The following is a 24,171-nucleotide window of genomic DNA, read 5'->3' on the forward strand; positions in this document are numbered from 1 at the left end:
GTGAAACCATTTGTAGAAGTTTTTTCATAAGGCTAGCCTTAGTACTTTGTTATTTGAGGCTTTTATTCTCTCTTGTAAAAGAGATTCTTAAAAACAAGTTGCCTAATAGAATACTAAACGTTTTGTTGTAAAACCAGACCTACAACAAATGTGAACTAATTGTTTTAGTCAAAACAATATTGATAAATACAAAAGATAGTTTTTCTGAACTGACTTGTGTAAGAGGCTTCACAGCATTGTAGGGAAGAAATTTACCTTTTATTCATGTGTGAAACTGCAAACCATTACTGATCATAATTTGTTAGAGACATAATTGTAAACAAAGTAAAGTGTTTAACATTTAAACTTACGCTATGTGTACATTGAACTTCCTTTTAACTAAATTCCACTTTATTGCATAAATGAAGAGTATTGTATCATAATATTCATAAACTGAAGAAGAAATGAGTTAAAATAAAGTAGTGTTAAGAAACAATATTATAAAAAATTATAAAACACAAAATTCAGAATTAGAAATTTGCATGTCTCAATATGGACCCAAGGAACCTCCATACCAAATTTGACAAAGATCCATCAACACCCTGCAAAGTAATTACATGGATAGACAACAGACAGTACTATTTTATTCATGAAGAAATCAGAATTTTCAGTCAACACATCTGATTTTTAAAGTTGGATGTTAACGTGTTTTGTTGGATATGCAGTAATATTCTCATGCTTGATGGTGATTGAATAAGGAGTATGTTGTGTAACAACAGAAAATTCAAGTTTACTCCTTACCCACAGAAATGGAGAATTTTTAAGTATATCCAGTTTTACACGAAACATGAAGTTGCACTATCTGTGCAAACCACATGGTCAGACTTCACAGGTTTATAATTAAAAACAAAATGTGTTGAATTTTCATTTCCAATGATTAAACTCTAACACTGGTGTTCTTATTTTAGCCATTTCTTACTTTGGTTAAACAGTTTGAAATTCTCGGAGGTACGTGAGGGTTAACTGTTCTAGCTATCCTAATTTAGAAGTGATAAGCTATGTGTGAAGGCACCAGGGCAACACCACCCACCACCAACTTGTTGGATACTGTAACTGAATGATAGCACAGGCCTGTTAATTTAAACTTCATAGAATTAGTTTTGGTTTCGATAAGATTTTCTGTAATTTAGCTATGCAAATTTCAAAAACATTTTTTCTAACTGTATGAGGAGTTTTTCACAAATTGGAGAGAAGAAAAAACTTAGATCAATTTTTGTTTATCACAATGAACTTTTCTTTTGTTGTTGCAGTAAACCAGTTAACATTCTTGCAAGAAAGTATTGTATAAACTCTCTCATGATGTCTGTACCAGTAAAACGTTTTGATGTCCCTGAAAAAGCAATTTTTAGCCAAAATTTGAACCACAAAATCTCAAACTTTTGAAATGTTTAAATCTCTCACCAAATCCAGAAATAACATGTTATGCCATCTGTTAACTGTTTATATGCTAGCAGTGTTCCTTGAGTTATAGAACTGCTGATTTTGAGAAATCTGTAGTCAGTGGTTGTCAGCATTTTAAGTGTAACAAAACGTGACCTGAGTTTATTGAAAATTATTCATTTGTGTTAAAGTATATGATTTTTGAAATCTGCACATGATGGGGAAAAAAAATTGATATTTTCATATTTAGTGTAAAGGAATTACAGTAGAATGTGTAAAAATTTCAAGACTGTAAAACCATTACAGACCTCTGATCATCCATGGTCGGCAAGCATAGTAAGTGATGGAACTTCAATCCACAATCTGTAAGTTGTGCATCAAACACCCTACCAACAGGCTGTGGCATTTGGCAGGTCAGAACACTTTAGATGGCTGCTGAAACGTAATAGTTTTGAATATTATCTTAGTCTCCTCCAGTTCTGCTTTTACTTTAATCAAGTAAACAGATGATATTGTTCTATTATAGAGGTTTTATACAGTAACGTAGGAAAACGAAAGTAGGAATGAAATACTTTTGTGATCTTGTATAAAGCTGGTTGTACCTCAGTGTACTAAGACCTTTATATAGTTATTTTGTAACAGCTAAACTCTTAGCATAACTTATTCATCATCAAACATTTGTTTCTTGCCCTAAATGTGCATGGACTGACTCTTTCCACTTGGTTGCTGCAAGGCTAAAGGAAAGAGTTCAAAGCTATGGGTGTTTAAATAGGTTTTAGATAAATCACTTCAAGATGCTTGTTAGAATTTTCATGTTTTAACCCATCCATAAATACTGTTGATTTTATTATCATTATTAGGAAAGCAAACTGTAAATAGTCAGCTCGTCCCAAAATTTTAATATCGCCCAACTTAGAATTATTATTGTCGAAGTGGTTAACCAAATGATTCTTACTAGTTAGTCATCCAACTGAAAAATGCTATTTTGTTTTCTTACCATTAACACGTTTTGTCTATGTCATTCAGCACAGCTTTACTAGCTTCATAAATAACTTAGTGGTTGATCTCTCTGGGCAACATCAACCCAGGTTCTCTTGTTTAAAAAAACGTCACTGTTAAGACATACGTATGGGTTTTGTTTTTTCCAAAATTACAAATCAAGAATTGCTAATAAAACATAATTAATATTTATATCCTAATTTTTGAGGTGGTTATGAGGTCAGTTACGTTTATAGACCTCACACAGTTAGGGTAGAGAAAATAAAATATGAACTCTTGCTGAAAGCAAGTATTTTAAATGTATTGAGGAGGTTTCAGAGATTACACAAATGAGATTTTTGGAATGAAGAATATTGTTTAATCATAATGTAAAAATCACTTTGCACTTAGACTAATGAAAAACACTATTTTCATAATAAAATCTTCAGTAAAAATACTTCACTAAAAATCTGAGTTTTTGCACAAAACATTTCTAATTATTATAAAAAGTCAAACTTTGTGATGATGCATCCACTGCATCAAAAGTTATGGCATAAATACTTAACGTGTTCAGTTTTGTTCACAAATTTGTGTATGTTGTACCAAGCCTGTCATGAAATAGTTAATGTGTCTACAACTAACAAGTATGTTAGATTTAGTATTATTGTGTCTATAAATGACTCTAAAATTTATTGTTAGGAAGAAAACACTGTTTTGATAGTGTTTTGAGTTGGTTTCCATGTATATTAAAATAAATGATTTAAATTGTGATAACACATGCATAACCTAACTTTTATTATGATTAAAGTTAATTTGCTAAATATTTCTCCAGCTTAACATTTGAATGAAGTTTTTATATCAATACAGCTAGAAATGGCCAAGAGTTTTAATGCCATCAAATATTTGCCAACTTGCTAAATATGCTTCCTTTAATATTAATGTAACAAAAAAAACAACTGAGGCCTAAGTACCAAACTCTGGGACACTCCAATGAAAACAAGGTACCACTAGTACTGGACTTCATTTCATGATCCTTTCTTTCTCCCATCCAACCACTTTAGTCCAATTAAGTAGCCTTTTCCCATTCCTTTTTCAATGTTATTTGCTTATCTCATTATCTTTGTAGCACTTCATCAAAAGCATCTCAGAAGTTCAAGAACGCTTACCATCATGCAGACAAAACTTCATATCTTCAAGAAAAAACAACATAAACTATTGAAACAGCTTTTTTGTTGTTGTCACAATTTTTGAAGAAGATTAATATTCTTTGATTACAAGCAGTGCAGAACTGAAGACTGGTTCAAGTATCATTAACTGGTATTAATTTGAAACAATTTGAAAGAAAACTTCATGTTTCATGGTAAGTATCAACAAAAGATATCTTTCATGTCAATAATTTATTCATGACTTGATTTTTCAGGAGTGGAAAGTCGTCAATACAGAAAGTGGTTTTTCACAAAATGTCTCCAAATGAAACACTATTTTTGGAAAGCACAAATAAGATAATCAAAGATGGTAAGGATTTTTAAGTTTTTGTAAAAAAAATTTCAAGCATGACTAATAAAGTTACATTAAAAAAACATGGATAAAATAGATTTTTTTTATCTTCTGTGGCTCACTGTTTTTGTGAACTAGTTGATAATTTTGTTTAATCCTAATAAAAGCAATTATATTTCCTTCTTTTTTTGAATGAAAGACTAGAATATGTCCCAATAGAGGATTTACTATTAGAGGCCTTAAAGTCTGCAAAAAGATTTGTAATATTTTTTAAAGTGTAGGTTATAATTCATTCATGAAATGTCTAATCTGATTCCTCCTAACAACCCCTCGGTGTGGATTCCTGTACATGGTGAGGGGACCTCCCAGGGAAGGTTCTGTTCTATCTGGTTACCTTCTCTGGGATCTAAACATCCACCCACGTGTTTGCCATGCGTGGCGATCCGTGAAGGGGAGGAGAGGATCCTGGTGGTTTAGGGGTCCAACCCTAACACACCACTTTGGCCTCGAATTCCTGTAGACGGGCAGCCTTTGGGTGGCCCCCCTTGGGTCAGTCGGCTGGACCACTTGGGCTAGAGTCAACCAAGTACCAGTATTGGAAGTTCTCAACTGATGTTGTGGATATTGTGCCTGATGCTGGTGTTTGGGTATAGTGCTCACGAAACCCTGGTATTGCTGCATTGTCCTTGCGTGACTTTGTAGTGCGTCCTCTTGTAGGGCTCCATGGTGGTAGGGGTCAGCGGGTACTGAAATTTTTTTTTTTTCCTATGGATCCTCTAAAAAATTTAAATAAAAGTGTAAAAAAACAGTCAATGGGTAAGCGACCACGTCTTGAATACTCGGAACAGCAATCTTCAACATCAGTAACACATGTACCTCATTATCTTATATTACATTCTCTTTCGGAAAAACCTTTAGGGCAAATGTCCCCTTTTTTTACTCAAAAAAGGGACTTGCTGGCTCTCCAAAATCAGTAAAGAAACTTCGATCTCGTGACATATTGGTTGAAACATCCACATCCCAACACAGTGAACTCCTCTTGAATTCAAAGGCAATTGGGGATATACTGATTGAGGTTGCACCCCATGCTACCTTGAATTCTTCACGAGGAGTTATTGTTGAAAGGGATTTGAAGAACGTTCCCGAGTCAGAGATTCTTGCTGGTCTCTCCACTCAAGGAGTTTCTGCAGTGAGGCGCATCTCCACTCGCAAAGATGGAGTTACACTGCCAACAAATACCCTCGTTTTAACATTTACTTCACCACGTGCACCTGCCACCATCAAGGCAGGTTATCTCATTTGCAGGGTTCGGCCACACATACCAAACCCTCTTCGATGTTTCCAATGTCAGAGATTCGGCCACTCAAAGATGTCTTGTTGTGGTTCCCTGACGTGTGCTCGTTGTGGAGGCAAGGACCATGATGCCTATGACTGTGACATGAATCCACATTGCGTAAACTGCAATGGTTCTCACCCCTCTTACTTTCATTCTTGCCCAAAATGGTTGGAGGAAAGAGGTGCAGCGTATGAAAACGACACATAACATTAGTTATCCTGAGGCTCGGAAATTGCTGTCCACAACTCCATCTCGGGACATATGCTGCTGCACTTCATTCCACAACTACAGTGGGAGTGCAGACAGATCTCTCTGCCTCCAAGAGAATCATTTTCAAAACGAATGAAAAGCCTTTTGACCTCCGTGGTTAAAAAGGTTGATGAATCGACTTCCACACCCATCTGTTCCTCCCATACCTTCCAACAAACCTCAAGATCCATGTCCTTCAGTTTCAAATACAGGCATTTCTTCTGATACATCTTTTTCTCCCACCACAAGAGACAAAACAATTATTCGTTCACGTCCTCAGTCACTGGATTCCCCTTCCAATAACAAAAAGCTGCCTGCTCGACCCAGGGCAGGATCCGTGGAGGTTGATAGACCTCCTCCGACTAAAGACAGTAAAGAAAAAGGACGTGGTCGTAAACAGAAGGGTTCTCCAGCCACTTCACCTACCCGTTCTTAAAAATGGCCACCTTGATACAATGGAACTGTCGAGGTTTACGTTCTAATCTGGATGATATCAAAACACTGATTGCTTCCTACCATCCTGTATGTCTTTCCTTACAAGAAACATTTCTAAAACCTAATGATACAGTCACCATTCGGCAGTTTTCTCTGTACAGAAATGACAGGTTGTGTGATGGTCGAGTACATGGAGGGGTGGCACTGTTGGTAGATCAACACGTGCCCACCCCGTTTTTGTCACTCAACACACCCTTAGAGGCTGTAGCCATCTGTGTTTCCTTGGGTCATACCATCGCTGTTTGTTCTCTGTACCTGTCCCCTGGAGAGACATATGATCAATCAGATCTTGATGCTCTTGTTGAACAATTGCCATCTCCATTTCTAATCCTAGGGGATTTTAATGGACATCATCCCCTCTGGGGAAGTGCTATTATTGATGGGAGGGGCCGATCTGTAGAGCAGATGCTCTCTGATCACAATCTTTCTCTTTTCAATACTGGTTCTTCCACTTACTTTCATGCACCTAGTCAGTCCTTTACCACTATTGATCTCTGTTTGCTCCCCTTCATTATTCTCCCATTTTTCATGGAGGGTTGACAGTAATCCACTAGGCAGTGATCATTTTCCGATCCTTTTGAGAGAGACTGGCCGTGGTCGATGCCACCCTACCCGTGTGCCCCCGGTGGAAGCTGGATCAGGGAGACTGGTCCACTTTCACTGCTCTCGCAGAACTTGATCCTGCCATCGTAAATCAGCCATCAATAGACGACTGTGTAGCAGCGGTAACTGACTGTATTACACATGCAGCTGCTCAATGTATTCCTAAAACCTCGACATGTTTTCCACGATATCCTCGTCTGGTGGAATCCTGCTTGCCACTTAGCACGGAAGGCTCAAAAGCGGGCCTGGGATACTTTTCGTAGATATCCCACACTTTCAAACCGGGTTGCTTTCCAACGGGCCCGTGCACATGCTAGGTGGGTAAGACGTCAAAGCCAGAAGGAATCTTGGATTAAGTTCCCAACCAGCATATCTTCTACCACCAGTTCCAAGATCATATGGGACAGGATTCGAAAGGTTAATGGGCACTACAATTCTGTCCCCCTCTCGATCTTACTCTCTGATGGTCAGGAGGTGACTGATGTTCGGAACATCGCTAACACTCTAGGGGAAAGCTTTTGCCGGGTATCTAGCACTTCTGCTTGTTCCTCCGCCTTCCTGGCCATCAAGACTCGGGCAGAGCGATCACCTCTTTCCTTTCGAACTGCCTGTTTCTTTGACTATAATTGTCCCTTTACCCTGGTGGAACTAAAAATGGCCCTTCATTGGTCTGCCAGTACGTCTGTTGGCCTGATGATATTCATTATGACATGCTGCACCATCTATCTCCTGCTTCTCTTGATGTCTTTCTAATTGTCTTTAACCAGATCTGGCAGGAGAATGTGTTTTCTGATGTTTGGTGCCAGGCTATTGTCCTGCCTTTTTCCAAACCTGGGAAAGATCTCGAGATTCCTTCAAACTACAGTCCAAATGCTTTGACGAGCTGTCTCTGTAAGACATTAGAAAGGATGGTTAATGCTTGTCTTGTTTGGTTCCTTGAATTAAACAACCTCCTCTCGCCCACCCAGTGTGTGTTCCGTAGACAGCACTCCACCACAGACCACCTAATTCGTCTTGAAACATCTATCAGAGAAGCCTTTCTCAACTGCCAACATCTTGTATCAATATACTTTGACATAGAGAAGGCTTACGATACAACATGGAAGTATGGCGTTTTGCGAGACCTCCATACATATGGGTTACGTGGCCATCTACCCATGTTTATTAAAAAATTTTTAATGGACAGGAGATTCCAAGTTCGTGTGGGTTCGACACGTTCCCGTTCTTTTGTACAGGAACTTGGAGTTCCTCAAGGCTGTGTATTGAGTGTTACACTCTTCAGTATAAAGATAAATGCCATCACTGAACAACTCCCTCTCACTCTTGCAAATGGGCTGTATGTTGACGACTTTCAAATCTCATGTCAGTCGTCAAACATGAGATATATTGAGCGGCAACTACAAACTGCCCTCAATTGTGTACGGAAGTGGACTCTGGCGAACGGCTTTAATTTCTCTCTCCAAAACTGTATGCATGCACTTTTGCCGTCGACGGGATATTCACCCTGATCCTGAACTTCATATCGGTGAAGTTTTGCTGCCAGTGGTCCCGGAGACCAAGTTCTTGGGGCTTATCTTTGATCGTAAACTGACCTTTATACTACACTTAAAGCAGCTTCGGGTTAAATGCACAAGAGCACTGAACATCCTCCGTGTTCTCTCTTCTACCAGTTGGGGGGCAGATCGCTGTTCAATGTTAAAGGTATATCGTGCTTTTATTAGATCGAAACTCGATTATGGATCAATGGTCTATGGTTCTGTCAGACCCTCGGCCTTAAAGATGCTGGACCTCATTCATCACCAAGGACTTCGACTCTGCACTGGGGCTTTCCGTACCTCTCCAGTTCAAAGTATATACATTGAATCTCATGAACCTTCTCTACACCTTCGCCGTTTGCAACTATCTTTACAATATACTTCAAAACTTCATTCCTTACCAAAGCATCCCACCCGGAAATATGTTTTCCTTCCTCGGTGGGCAGTACTTTTTCAGAACAGACGATCTGTCATTGCTCCGTTTGGCCTTCGCATCCGGGCGTAATTGGATGAATTGGGTCTGTCCTTGGATATCTGGAACCAGGACTGGAAAGACCAACTTCAGGTGACTGACGGTGGTTCTTGAACTTACCTGTTAGTCTTCCTGGTGGGTTATGATCATTACCTTTTTGCTAGAGTAAATACCTTACAACTTCTTATACTCTGCCTTCTATCTTAACATTGTAGACTAGGTGTCAACATTGGTTTTATACTTTTTTGTTTTACCTTCATTTCCATTTATGTCTATTACTACATTTATTTATTATTTTTTTTTACATTTTTACCAAATGTCTTGCGCAGATAGCCTCGCTGCTTGGTGCCATAAAACACTAAATCAATCAATCAATCAATCAATCCTCCTCACAAAATATTGAATTAAAATATGAATGAAGTCTTAGTTTTCAATAGTTTTGTGTAGTTGGCTTATTTGTAGTTTTCACCAATGGTCTTTTGTTGTATGAAAATTATTTGAAGATGGAACTAGTGCTTTGAAAATCTACTGTTAGTTTATTAACCATAGTAAGTGAAAGGCCATTTACATGACTGTTTTTATATTTATAATCAGTGTGTGTGAGCTCAGACCAATATGTATTTAGTGACTTGTTTTCTGTCATTTATTACATCTGTTACATTAACTTCTAAAATTTTGTTTTCTTTGACTGAATGTCATAGATAAATACTTTTCAGGTTTTATCTGTTTTTATTTCTATTTCAGATATTTCCAATAGCTCATTTGTCCAATTTCAAATTTGGGACTTTCCTGGACAAATTGATTTTTTTGACCCTACATTTGACTCTGAAGTTATCTTTGGTGGATGTGGAGCTTTAGTATTTGTAATTGATGCTCAGGTGAGTAGCTTGTAGTATTAAATTACTTTAATATTGCTAAATAAACATCTTCCAGGAAGCATTCAGGTACAGGCTTTGTTACTACTGTTTAATATTATTTCTAACAGAGATTTGTTTTCAATTGGCTCCATTTAGTTTCCATATTGGAGCTTTATTTAGGCCTAACAGTAATCTAAGAAAAACCTCAAGCTGGTGACTAATTTTAATTTTATCACATTTGTTTGAAAAATGCTATGTTCAGGTGGCTTACTTACTGTCCCTCCTATGACCAGGTGAAGGAATCGTAATCAAGAAGTTGTAAACAATGTTATTGGCTACTAAATTTATGATGTTGGAAAAATGTTAGAAATGAATAAGAACCCTATTACCCAAGTGCTTTTCAAAGTTCTTGGGTTAGTGTTTTGTTTGTATGGGTACTAAATTTGACAGTTTACTTGTACTTCATTTTTGTTGACTGTTTTTTTTTATGTAGCTTCTAATAACTGTTTTCTCTGTGTGGGCTATTTTAACTTGTTTCTTCAAAGAAAATAAACTTTCAACTTCATAGTTCAAGAAGAAATAATTTTGTACATTAACTCTCTCGTTACAGGTAGGTAAGTGTGCACATTGCGATTATTTTGTAGTATTAACATTCAAAACTTAAGCTAATTTATTATCATTGTGTGCAAATAAACTTGGTACCAAAACATAGTTAAAATTAAGACCTCAAAACTTATTAAAATTTAATTTCAGGAAATATTTTAATACTTAAATGGCAGCCATCATCAGTTGATAATGTTCCCTTCAACATTCCTGTTAAAAATCTTCAATCTCCCCTACATTGAGAATTGGGACATTCCATTTAGGTTTTTCCTCTTCATTAGTTTATTCACCAACCCTCTGAGAAGTACAGAATTTAATGTAAGTTCAGGGTTCTTAGTAGGATCCAATAGTGAAGGGTCCTGGACTCTTAAATTTTTCAAGCATCCCATTGAAATTTTCAAGGGTTCCTTAAGTAGAATTTAACAAACTTGCCAAAGAAAAGGCAATCCAGTGTAAAAACAAAAAACAAAAACTATTTACAATGTACACTACATGTTTACCTTCTGCAAGAGGAAAGTAGCTTGTTAATGTTCAATGAAAAAGTATATGTGGCATGTAGTTTCATTTTGAGTGCAAAGTAATTTCCATGATAATGTTAAATATTTTCTTCATCCAGAAATTTTCAACTAATTTGTATACCATCTTAAACCTCCTAAGTAAATATAAATTTTTTTTTTCTTTTCAGAAAAAAAACCTTGTAATTTAATCTGTTAATTTCTTTAACTCTTTATGAGGTCAGTTGATTTGACTGACATCTTAACCACAAACAATTAAAAATAGTTCTAAATTCCCCCTATTTTCTTTCTGGAATGACTGCAAATGGTAACAAAATAAAAACACAACTATTTATCCTAAGGAACTTAGATGTATACAGTTACAACCTTTATTTAAAATAATTTTATTGCTCTTTGAACTGTGACTGATTACTACTTGAATCATACAACTTGCAACTCTCATGGTAAATGTGCAGGTTACTTTATGTAATTCAATGCCTTTTATTATTATTTGTAGTAGTAGTATTTATTTTACTTTGTAACCTAAAAAGGTTATCATTTTTAAGTTTTGGTTTTCTTTAAAGGAAAGGCATAAAAACAAGAAATAAATACTGTCTTAAATACTCATGCTATGGGGCTTGTGAGAACACAAAATAATACATGTTACAACATAGATATTACTAAGGCAAAGCATAAATCATTTAGCCTTTAATATTTGTTTACAGAGACATGAACTAGAAAATCGGACCCACTTGTAATACCCATCTGTAAAGTACTGTTTTGAAAATTACCAGTAATTTTCTTTCTTTGCTATGTTCTTTATAATCAATAGAATGCTAAGGTTTTACTGTCAAATGAGGTACTGTATTATATTATTTTCACTATAGAGTATATCTTATTTCACCTCGGTTTGAAAATTTATCTCGTGATACTTAAACTGACAAGACTTAAGTTTTTTTTAAAGGTTATTGTATAGTTAAAGCCAGGCAAATTGTTGTAGTTATATACACTATCTAGTCAGAGAAAATTTTTATTGTTCTAGTACCATTACCTTAAAAAAAGAGGTTTAACTTTCATTGACAGTTGAGAGCAAAAAAACAAAATGCAGGTAAGTATTATAGTTCTTGTTTTTCATGTATATTTTTTATTATTAGTAAAGGTAACAGTGTAAGAAATAAACTCGTTGGGTTAAATTAGGTAAGATAATGAAAAATAGTTCTTTATGAGGTATGTTTGTGAGCAACTGGTGTATTGCATAATTCAGTGCCAAATGATTTGTAATTTTTGTTATTAATAGTCAAACATGGGTGAAAGTTCAATAAAACAAAATTTAAGTATAAATAAATGGATACTGTTATGAGCTTTTAAGCTGTTTATGATAATTTTGTTTTACAGTATGTAACCATTCTAGAAATAAAAAGGTTGTTTCATTTGTTATGGTGGTTATGAGATTAGTCAAACTGATCTAAAGGGTATAGAATTAGGGTACAGAAAATAAAGTAAAGTTTTTCTGAAAATTTTAACCGTTTCACAGGTTATGCATGTGAAACTTGACAATTTTTAAGTGAAGAAAACTTAAGTCTTAACATGAAAACCACTGCATTGGGAACAGTCAACACAGATGTGATATATTTGTGTGCAAATGTTTAATAGAACTACTTCGGAAAAAGTGTGTTTAACAAATGACTTAATGCTTGCTCAAAGCTTGCCATAGTTTCTGAAAATACAGAACACATCTTATAGATTATAGAATGGAGATTCTGTGATTAGTTTGAAGTCACAAGGTTGGTGTAATCCACTGAGCCCATAGTGAGAGGGTCAACAAACTTTTCAGTCATTCCATCTATTTTAACACTAAGTTATCTTTCAGGTGTGACATCTCAAATTTGACTAAAATTAAATAAGGGTATTTTATGATTATACAGATACAAACACATGAAACTGAAGGGATTAATAACCAAATAATTTTAGCTTTCCAATAATATGTGGGGAATAAATTCCAAAAATGCGTATAGCATAATATTGTATTAAAATATCTGGCTAAATTGTTGCCACTAACTGATCCAACTCAAATTATGTAATTCCAAATTAATTTGACACTTGAAATCAAGTATATATACTTTCCTTAGCTTAACAAGCTGGACACTGGACATCCTATCCTCGTGTCTTTTTATCGTTTATCTTTTATTGTTAGTATTTTTGTTTTATATGCATATATTAAAAATATAGAACAGGCACTATTTTAAAATTCTAAGAAGTACAGGTTCTTGTAAATGAACATACATTATATCTGTTTTGATAATGGATTCTTGGGTGGTGTAGAAAGCAGTTTATCTTTTTTCCTGAAGGATGTGAATCTTGAACTAAATCAATTCTGGTCGTTTAACTTGGATACAAGTGAAAAGAACAATTTTTATATATAAATTTTACATCATAAACCCCAATATGTGAATGTAAACTGAACTCCATTTATACCACAATATTTTTTTAAATTTTTATAAAATATAACTTTTTTTTAAACTATGGTATACTTTCTGTGTATTTTTATGCACACGTAATTGTTTATTAGCATAAAATTTGAACTTGTGTTTTTGTGTGTGTGTATTTAAGCACAACAGTTTAGAATAGTACTTGGTTACAGTTTTCTTTCTTTTGAATACGAAGGATGATTATATGGAAGCTCTTAACAAACTACATATGACTGTTTCCCGAGCTTATAAAGTCAATACAGAGATACGCTTTGAAGTTTTCATCCACAAGGTTGATGGATTGTCAGATGATCACAAAATTGAGACACAGAGAGACATAAATCAAAGAGCAAATGATGACCTAATAGATTCTGGACTGGACAATGTTCACTTGAGGTGAGGAATTCCATTGATTATTTATAAAAGTGCATAACCTATATTGGTTTTATTCTGAATTTGACAATGATAATCTCATAGGTGTATCTATGTACCAATAGTCCTAATAATTAATGGATATTTTGTGATCTTATTTTACAGAGATTGGTAGAAATGCAGAAATTGGTTTATCAGAGTAAACTGCTATCAGTTTTAACTTTTCAACTTTGTTCTATGTTTTAAATTTGCGTGTGTGTGTGTGTGTGTGTGTGTGTGTGTAAATAAAACAACCCTCATTGGACCTCTTTATGAAATTACTAGGTGATAGGAAGCTGTGTTTGAAGTTGCAATTAAGGTAGGCAGTAAATATGCCTGTCTATTTTTTAGGTGGTTATGATGCAGCTACTGATTTATTAGTGATCAGTGCAAATTAAAAATGAAAATTCTTTAAGTATAATATGAAGGTCAAACAAATTAGTTTTTGTTTCATTGGTTATAAGAAACTGTGGTGGTAAACTTCATGGGTATACAAACTTCAAAATAGAGGGAGATTTTATCCATGTTGTCAAATATCATTAATGTTTAACATATCAGTTTACCAGCACAGGTAAATCCTATAAATCTTGTGATTTATAACAATTAGACATCGGGTATAGGAAGAATGTCCAACAGCTCTATTTCAACTTTATTTTAATATTTAGAAATATTGTATCAATAATATTTTAGTGTTTGATTTTTAAAATTATTTAAACTAGCAGAGGAAAACCAGTTACCATAGTATTTGTTTTAAAACTTTTGTTTGTTTTAGTCCTTTGATAGTTTTCTTTTTCTGTTCTCATCTGAAATGTCTTCTTCCCAAAAATCTTTAGTTCTAAATTCAGTAGAACTTTCTTCTTTTAATCAGTTATATTTTATTTCTTGTCGATAAGGACATTAAGACTTTTGTTCTTCATTAAATTACATTAAAACTAAGTGTTTTAAAAGCCCTAACTCACAAATGGCAATCTTGTTTTATATAGTTTAAAATTTTTTCTTTTAATAATTTATTAATATTAAAATGTTTCATTGCTTTACCAATGGAAAATATTAGTAAACCTTGCATATATAGGATTAAAACAGAACTTAGAATCACTACAATGTTAATTATGCCTATTATTTAAATAGTCAAAAATGCAGTTGCTGATTATGCTGGATAGCTCTGAAAACTAAAATTAAGTAATAGCCATACAGGACCATAAAGTATTAAAGGTAAATTTTTATGTAATTGAAGTTCCATAAGAATGTTTATGTACTTTTATAAGGTCATTAATTTTACTGGAGTTTCTTGTTTGTTTCTGCAACTATATATGAATCCCTTTTCTCTTATTTAGCAATGATAAGAAAATATTTGGTGTTTTGATCACCAAGTCATCTCTTGTCCTGTCTTATTTCAGTTTCTACCTGACAAGTATTTACGACCACTCTATATTTGAAGCATTTAGTAAAGTTGTTCAGAAGCTTATCCCTCAGCTACCAACATTAGAGAACTTGCTGAACATTTTCATATCGGTAAGAAACATGCATGTTTTAGTGTTCTTTTTACTATACAGGCTATGTTTCTAGCACGAAAATTTACAAGAAGTTGCACATGCACCATCTTTGACGTGGAATATTACAAAATAGTCTTTACAAATACAGCATTTTAAAACCTGTATGGTCTTCTGATTTCCTCTTTTGAAACTTTAACACTTGTTTGTGGATATTTATATTTTACCAGTCATTTGTTGTCAGATACTCATGTTTTTACTGAAGGGCAGTCACCTTCGTCCTATTGCTGAGCTCATCAGTCTAGATAGTGCTTAACTGCTTTTGCTTTGTGGTTTTACAATAATGTATTGTCACTTGTTAAATCCATGTCATGCAAATATGATTCCCTGTACTTCAATTGTGTAAGGGGCTATTTTAGTCTGGTTCATAAGGCTTCTTCTGAAGTTTTTGTTATGGTTTTATAATGTTTAGGTAAAAATACACTAGTATACACATATTATATCACAATACAAAAACTGGTTGTGTGTGTATTACAAAACAAACATATAACTTCTAAATCCCTGTTAAATTTTTTTTTTTTCTCAACTGGATTATTTATTACAAAAATGAAATGTACCTCTTATTAGAACAAAATGATGAGTTAACATGGTCCTGGAAGTAAATGGACTGAGATCCACATCAATTGTCATTTGAAATTAACAAACATTTTATATCTAAACTGTAAATCTGGCAAAAAAATTTATTTGTTATAAAAATGCCCAGCATGGTCAGGTGGTTAAGGCCCTCGACTTGTAATCTGAGGGTCATTGGTTCTAATCCTCATCACACCAAACATGCTCACCCTTTCAGGCATGAGGGCTATATGTGATGGCCAATCCCACTATTCATTGTTAAGAGTATCCCAAGAGTTGGTGGTGATGACTAGTTTGGGGATGACTAGCACAGATAGCCCTCAAGTAACTTTGAGGGGAAATTCAAAACAAACCAAAACATCATAAAAAAAAATAAATAAAAAAAAAAAAAATGAAATTGGGTTAAAGTGAAGTTCCACAAACTTATTCTTAAAAGCAAGAATGTTAAACTTGTTGATTGCAGTTTGTTAAACACCAAATACATCTGCTTTTTGATGTTTATTTCTTTATATCTGCAAATGAACATTTTCCTTATGCTGTGTGTGAATTATAGTTCATGATTTTTTACCTCTAAGTTTCCAGACTAAAACTGCCTTTAGTCAAAACATTACTCATGGAGTCAATAGTTTATGCTGTCATGTGTATGTGGGACTTTACCATATCATTAAATTAGTCTGCTCATGATCTTTTTTAATGAACAACTAATATGAAAATTTTCTTTAATTACACAAGTGTATTAATTGATTGCAGCCTAAAGAATCAACAATTCAATATATCACATGGCCCTATAGTTTTGAGCTAATTCTATCTTCACTAAAGCTTGGTTGTCATCAAGTGAGGCTCTGTAATTTGTTTTTCACTTGTTAAAAGAAAATGCTGAAACTAAGTCTAGATTTAAACTCTTTGCATTGATCTTTTGTTTTAGTTACGTGTTTTAATATTTTAAGCTTATGGTATGCAATGAAACCTTGCAAGTGCTAGTTTATGACAACTTTAATTCTTGCTAGTCCTGTAATGTATGACTGTGTAATATGTATGTATTTAGATCATAAGTGAATTTTGAAACAAAATAGAGGTACTAAGCTGGGTGGAATGGTTTTCAAAAAAAAAAAAAAAAGGCAAAGTATATCAAATAAGTACCATCATGAACAAATAGACCTACATGCACAAAATGACTTATGGTGCAGAAATTAATTTAGCTCCCAAATGTGCTATCAGAGGAGGTAATGCCCAAAATGTCATTTCATTACGAAAAATAGAATTATTAAATAATTGTTAGGAAATTTGTCAAATTTCAAAAAGTACATATTTTAAGAAACTTAAAATTTAATTTTTAAGTTTTCTTACTATTTCTAACAAAAACTGTTATTTGCACTATGATGCTGAATGGTTCACCTGAAAAATGATTTTCATATGAAGTATAAAAAGTGCTGTTTAACTTTAGTTTCACTTGTTTTTTTATCTCTAGAACCTTGTAAATGAATATCAAGTTTTGTTTTTCTAATTAAAGTAAATTATTATATTTTGCTTTCCATTCTCTTTAGTATATCATTGGCTGTAACATAAACATATGGTGCAATGAAATATTTAATATTAAGAAATGAAATACATGTTTTTACTTTGTAGAAATCCACTAGAATAATTGTATTTTTATGCGCATAATTTCAAATCTTTTTCTTTTCACTTGTAGTTGATTTTTAATTTTCCTTTTCATGTTCTTTGTTTGTTTATGCCAATTGCAACAATTAATTCCAATGGGGCTTTACGAAGTTATTTGGGTGGATTCCCTGTAGACATGTTGCCATGACAACATGGGACTTGTATGTGCCACCTGTCATGACCAGGTGGTTAAAGCACTCAACTCATAATCTGAGAGTCGTGGGTTTGAATCTTCATTACGCAAAATGTGCTCGCCCATTCAGCCATGGGGGTGTTATATTGTTATGGTTAGTCCCAGTATTTGTTGGTAAAAGAGTAGCCCAAGAGTCAGTAGTGGTGATTAGCTGCCTTCCCTCTAGTTTTACACTGCTAACTTAGGGATGGCTAGTGCAGATAGCCCTGTGTAGCTTTGCATGAAATTAAAAAACAAACATGTGCATGTTGTCTTGTATATAATCTTTAGAATTAAGATGGCAAGTTACACTTAAGTGTTTAAACCATTGGAATGATTCATGAAACCTGCATGATACAATAAAATATAAAAATAAGACCTAAATACAATATAACTACCTCTAACTATAGGTAAGATAGTACCATAATGCTGTAGTCAATGAAGCAGACTAACAGTAGTTATATCTACTTCAATATTTCTTTCAGATTAACCATTGTTATAGTAAAGTGTAAAGTGAGCTCTTTCTAATTCTTGTATACACTTCTCAAGTAACTACATCTATGTTGTAGATCTCAAGGCAAAGTAGGTGGTATGGCACCTTCAAAGATTGGAAAATTTATAGCTGTTTCCCAGACAAAGCAGCTACAATCTTTAGATACCCATGTACAATTTGTCAATAACAGTGAATTGCTGCTGAAGTCAATTTTTCAGCCTGTGGATCGTGTGGCACAAAAACTGCAGTTTAAGTTTTTTTTAAAGGTTTCCTTGGAACAAGGTTATTGAAACTTGGTTAAGATAAGAATTTTAATTGTAACACGTTATGTTCATTTCACATACATATTAACAGTGAACTGGTTGCATTAATTTTGAATGCAATATGTATGCAAAAAGGAATTTAAAAATTGCATCAGGATTCATAGGGTTAAGGAGAGTCGGTTCATTAGTTACAAGCCCAATCACTTTTTAACACAATTTCTAGTGTTACCTTTTAAAACAAATTGATTTCATATATTTTGTTCAGTAAATGTGTTGCAAAAACATTTGTGGTTCCTTTCTTTTTTTGCACTGTATATACTTATTTTTCAGAATTCGGGAATAGAAAAAGCATTCCTATTTGATGTTGTTAGTAAGATATACATTGCTACAGACAGTTCACCATTAGATATGCAGTCTTATGAATTGTGCTGTGACATGATTGATGTGGTAATTGACGTTTCTTGTATATATGGGTAAGTCTCCTTTTCTTGGTATTAATCAAGGTAAAGCTAGTTTCTTAAACTGAATGATAACCACTTAAGTTACTGTTTTTGTTTGAAAAGGTTATATACTGCTGGCCAAAATCTTAAGGCCAATGAACATAAAGAAAAAATGTGCATTTTGCATTGTTAGACTCAACCTCTCATTTGAGTAGAGCTTAGAAAGATGACAATAAGAAAAGGGAAAATAAAAATTAATTTTTTTTTTTAGCACTTAATAGGGAAAATTTGAACACTGTGAAATTAGCCTAAATACTAGCTGGTCAAAAGTTCACGATCATACTGAAAGGAAGCCTTAATTGGTAAACATGTAACAAAAATTAGTTATTTGTGTTCAAGCATCAGCATTGTCAACATCTTCCACTGACATCTCCTGTGTTACATTGGATAAAAACATGGCAAAGGCTAAAAAAATTGACAGAGTTTGAACGTGGCAGAGTTGTCGAGCTACAAAAGCAAGGTCTCTCTCAACGTGCCATTGCTGGTGAGATTGGGTGTAGTAAAACTGCTGTTGCAAATTTCTTAAAAGACCCTGAGGGATACGGAACGAGAATTTCAAGTGGTCGGCCCAAGAAAAATTTTCCGGCGTTGAGCAGGAGGATTTGATGGGTTGTCCTGCAAGACAACAGCCAATCATCGAACCAGATTAAGGCCCTTATGGACGCAGAATGCAGCACAAGAACAATAAGACGGCATCTACGAGAGAAAGGCTTTAAAAACCATAAATGTCTTCAAAGACCACGCCTCCTTCCACACCACGAAACAGCTTGGTTAAACTTTGCTGAGAAGCACCAAACATGGGACGTAGAAAATTGGATGAAGGTTTTGTTCTCTGAGAAAAAATTTAACCTGGATGGTCCAGATGGCTTCCAACATTACTGGCACAATAAGGATATCTCTACTTAAATAAATGGTTGAGTCTAACAATGAAAAATACATATTTTTTCTTTGTTCATTGGCCTTAAGAATTTGGCCAGCAGTGTATTAAAAACAATAATCCAGAGGATAGTAATTTAATTTGGGTGGTGGTAATTGAATGCAAACTTGCCAGGAAATTCAGCAGGAGGTTGTATGGGGGATGCTAAAAGTAAAAAACTAATACTTTTAAATATTTGTGTATCTACTCAGATGGGTTTTAGGGATCAGACAAAATATCAACAGATCTGTTAGAGAGAAAATTAAGTTTAAGTTGTTTTTGTTATTTTATAATTTGCTTTGATTTTTGGCCCAACTTTTTCACGACGTGACTTTTTTAATTAGGGCACCAAACATTTTGTACCTGAAACCAGTAACCACTCCCAAATCTAGCCTAACTGATTAACATATCCATAGGATTAATGTTGAGAGTATAAAAATACAGTGCCATTATATAATACTTTCTCATAGAACCCAGTTTGGTAACTTTAAACTGTTATTATAAGTTGCTTTCACTACTGTATTTGTTAAGCTTACCAGAGGAAGCTGAAGGAAGTACATTTGATGACCAGTCCTGTAGCACCATAAAGTTAAATAATGGTACTGTCCTATATCTCCGTGAGATCAACAGATTCCTTGCTCTAGTGTGTATTCTTCGAGAAGAAAACTTTGATCGGCAAGGTAATGCTGTTGATTTTATTGCATGACAAGTTTTGAAATTCTGATAAAATCAGTATCAAAAAATAAAGCAGTGTGATTATAATTCACTATTCAAGTTCATGATTAGAGTATTTGGTACAAATGCAGATAAAATTGTGCGTTGTATTTTGGAATAATTTAATTTTCGTACGTGTAGTTGATTTAAAAAGAAAAATCAAAGAATGTGAAACTAGTTTAATCTGTTTTAGATGTTCAATTATGTCCATAAGTAAACATAGCTATTTGTTCGATAGGTTGACATTGGATAAGAATCTTAGTTTTATCTTTCCTTTAAAAAAATGTTATTAAAATGGTTGAGCATACTAAGGGAAAGTTGAGGATGTGATATGCTTATTGTATTGACCCTGGGATTGTTGAGAACTTTGAGGGGGAGGGACACTAATTATATAACTTTTGCAGTTCCAGATCCTATGTTTCATACATGATTTGTTGATTTCAATGCTAATAAACATGCATGTTTTTATTTTAAAACAAAATTATGGTAATAAAAGAGGATTGTGTTGGTTTAGTGTTGCTGTCACATGAGGTAAACTTGAAAAAAAACAATGGTGTTAATTAGTTGCAATACTATAATTGTTTTTTTGCACTTATTCCTTTTCTCATTTGACTTTCTTCCAAAATTTTAAAGTAAAATAATGATTCAAAATTAGAAATATTGTAAGCTGGAATATAGTAACAAAAAAACCTTAACATTGAAGAAAAATGGTTTCCTTTTCTAATAAACATTCATATAGCATTTTTGTCTCTAAATATTGTTTATTTACGACTTAACTAGTGTGTGAATATTTTCTTTAGGTCTCATAGATTACAACTTTCATTGTCTACGACAAGCAACTCAAGATGTTTTCCAGATCCAATTTCTAAGTTCAAGAAAACTTGAAGGAACCACAAAGGTGTTTAACTCTCTAGAAAGTACTCAAAGCAATGGTTACCCAGAACAGATGTGAAACAAACTATTTTAGTTCAATGATATATTTACTATAGAGGAAATATTTTGTAACGTAGTGGAATGTATGCTCCAAAAAGATTTAGAAACGCACTTCAAACATACTGTTTTGAAAGTTTTTTTTCAGGGAAATGTTTATAAATTATAATCACGTTTTATATTAATCATCGCAAGAACTTAACTACTAAACAATTTCCAGGTGGTTTATAAGGACAGCAGATAATTTGTTCCTAAAATAACTGATCAATTGTATTCTACTCCTATTTTAAGTTTTAAATAGTGCTGTCATATACTGTATGTAATCTATTCATGATGACAAGAAACCCACTTGGAGTAAAGATGTTTCTCAGGATAACTGGCATGGGTATTAAAACGTTAATTAAAATTAAGTACAGAACAATATTTTGACCTTATCTCCTCTTCAGATTAACAATTTGAAGATCTATCAATGGGGGAGAAGTGGTGAGAAACACAATCTTGTATGAACCACAAAATTTGCAAACTCTTTCTTAACTTAAAGATGACTTAAGAAAGTCAAAGCATTTTTCTCTGCTTCATTAGTAAATGTGTTAATACCTATACCAGCTGTCCTGAGCTACATCTGCATGTAGTCTATATCCATAAACCTACAGGTAAATCTTAGTTTACAATTTCTTTGAAGATTGCCCACTGCTAGTACATACCATAGACGGTATGTCTATGGATTTACAATGCTAAAATCAGGGGTGTGATTCCTCTCGGTGGGCTCAGCAGATAGGCTGATGTGGCTTTGCTATAAGAAAAATCAAACATCATTTATAATAAATGGTAGATTTAGAAATTGTTTTTTTTCAAATTATAACAGTTCATTATTGTGTAACCATACCAAGGAACATAAAATATGGCATATTTTTGCAGCACAGTTGAAACATGCTAATACATTTAGGCCTAAATTACAATATCAGAAAGTTTGCCAGAATTATGAATTTTATACTAAAGTTTGATGGGACTTTGAAACTTCTTTCCATGTTTTTAGTATTCCTACTGTTTTCTTCTGTAACAATATTATTCAGTTTTTCATCTGTAGCTAAAACCTTATGCCACGAGATATGCCCATTTTCATTTTAAGGATTTGAGTAAATTGTTTATAATTAGGCCTAAATGTATCGGCATCTTTTCACCATGGTGGAAGAAAAAAATCTATCATTTGCAAAATTCTGTTGTAACATTTAAGCACAATGTGAGGTACTCTTGGCCATTCATTGCAAATAATTCATGTTACTTAGTAGACTAATAAATACTTTTTCACAATGGCTAATACTGCTTAGCTTGCAGATCAAGACATTTAGTTTTTAGAACCCTTGCCACTAATAATGGGTTATTTGTGGCTACTTCCTTCTCAGAAAATTTTAATCATATTTGCATATTGTGAAATTTATAAATGGCCACTTTTGATACATTTTCTAAGTTTTCTAGGCACAATTTAGACTGTTTTGTTTTTCTACCTGAATTAGGTGTATAAAAGAGAGCAAAAAGCTTCCCAAAAGAATTTTGAAAGTTTTCCTCTATCATAAAAATTTGCTGATAGAAGCTGCAGAAGCATCCTCATTGCATTAGCTGAGTAAATTGTTATAAAAATTAATATAATGTGACAGTATGAAAAAATGTATAAGAAAAATAAAGAATTAGTGTGTAACAATTTCTCTAACTCGGGGGTAGAGTGTAATGAAAGCATGCATGCATTAAGCACCTGGTCAATGCAAAAACATTAACAAGTTACCACGTTTACAGAAATTTTCCTCTGAGATACAGTTTCTAATGCATAAAATACCTTTTCTGTACTAGTAAATTAATTTTAAGATTGTTTAAAGGTCTGAGATTACCATCAGTTCCCACATTAAGAATTCTTAGTTTTCTGTATTACACTCATGTGTACATAAATATGGCATTTTGTAAGATTACCAATATGTGGTGTTGAAAATCCAGTTTTCTTAGTTCTGTATTCTGCAATTTCTCATTCACTTATATGAAAGAACCTACAAATATGTTAAATTTATGATATTGTTTTCTATTTTAGTGATTGAAGCAAAGTTACTGACTTCAGTTCTCCTGGATGAAAGTTTCCTGTTCTTCAGTGTTACTTACGTTATTACTCAGCTAAAACCTCTGTAATATTAAACTGTTATCAAAAGAAAAGTAGTGGTATGTTTTGATAAATTGATTTAGTAACTTGAGTGAGAAAATAAAATGTAAATATAGGTGGAAAAATTACTGTTCTCTAGTTTAATTCAATATTAAAAAAAAAAAAAAAAACCTTTCCTTGGCATGTAAATTGTTTGTTTAGATCTTTAATTAGGAAAGTAATCAAGAAGGAATTTCAATGGACAAAACATCCTCACCACATTTTGATAATTTTCTAAAATAAACTGCCTGTTGTACTTGTCACAAGTTTAAGAGGTGATTGAATTATTAGAATATTATTTAAGACAAGAACTTCATAAGGAATATACTTTTGGTACTTTTTTGAAATCTATATGAAAAGTTGTGAAATACTAAGTTGTTTTTTTTGTTAAATGTTTCATGGATTACTTTTCATTAAATCTTGCCATGTACATTACGTATTATTTAACAAGTCTTCTTGTACTAAGATTTCCTGTACTCACAACATTTTATTTAATTATTTCCCATTTACTGTGTACTTTGTGTAAAAAAATAATAATAATAAAATCCAACAGCTGTTCTTCTTGCTGTCTTTTTTCATGACAGTTTACATTTAAGAATGGTATATCTACTTGTAAGATGTTTAGAACTTTGTTCTTTACCAAGTACAGTTGAGCATGGTGTTCTTTAGTATACCAGACTCTGGATCAGAAGTTGTGGCTCATGTGCCATTACCACCAAAAAACAAATTGCTCTCCATAACAGGAGATTACGTGGGCATTATAAGAATGAAAAGTCAAATCCCTTCTCGGTGATAAGAGTAA

The 24,171-nt window shown here is 33.5% G+C and overlaps 1 protein-coding gene across 1 annotated transcript in view; it reads left to right on the top strand.

Moving 5' to 3' along the window:
- RagC-D (Ras-related GTP binding C/D) overlaps positions 1-23,927 on the top strand; it is a 28,641-nt gene extending 4,714 nt beyond the window's left edge. Inside the window, exons 3-10 of the mRNA XM_076479338.1 lie at positions 3,818-3,912; positions 9,329-9,462; positions 13,203-13,402; positions 14,815-14,929; positions 18,458-18,600; positions 20,075-20,223; positions 21,058-21,155; positions 23,265-23,927. Of these exons, the coding sequence (XP_076335453.1) occupies positions 3,818-3,912; positions 9,329-9,462; positions 13,203-13,402; positions 14,815-14,929; positions 18,458-18,600; positions 20,075-20,223; positions 21,058-21,155; positions 23,265-23,267 (937 nt within the window). The 3' untranslated portion in view covers positions 23,268-23,927. The remainder of the gene's footprint in view (positions 1-3,817; positions 3,913-9,328; positions 9,463-13,202; positions 13,403-14,814; positions 14,930-18,457; positions 18,601-20,074; positions 20,224-21,057; positions 21,156-23,264) is intronic.
- Positions 23,928-24,171: the final 244 nt, after the last annotated feature.

The sequence above is a fragment of the Tachypleus tridentatus genome, chromosome 13, assembly GCF_004210375.1.
Source record: "Tachypleus tridentatus isolate NWPU-2018 chromosome 13, ASM421037v1, whole genome shotgun sequence".
NCBI lineage: Eukaryota > Metazoa > Arthropoda > Merostomata > Xiphosura > Limulidae > Tachypleus > Tachypleus tridentatus.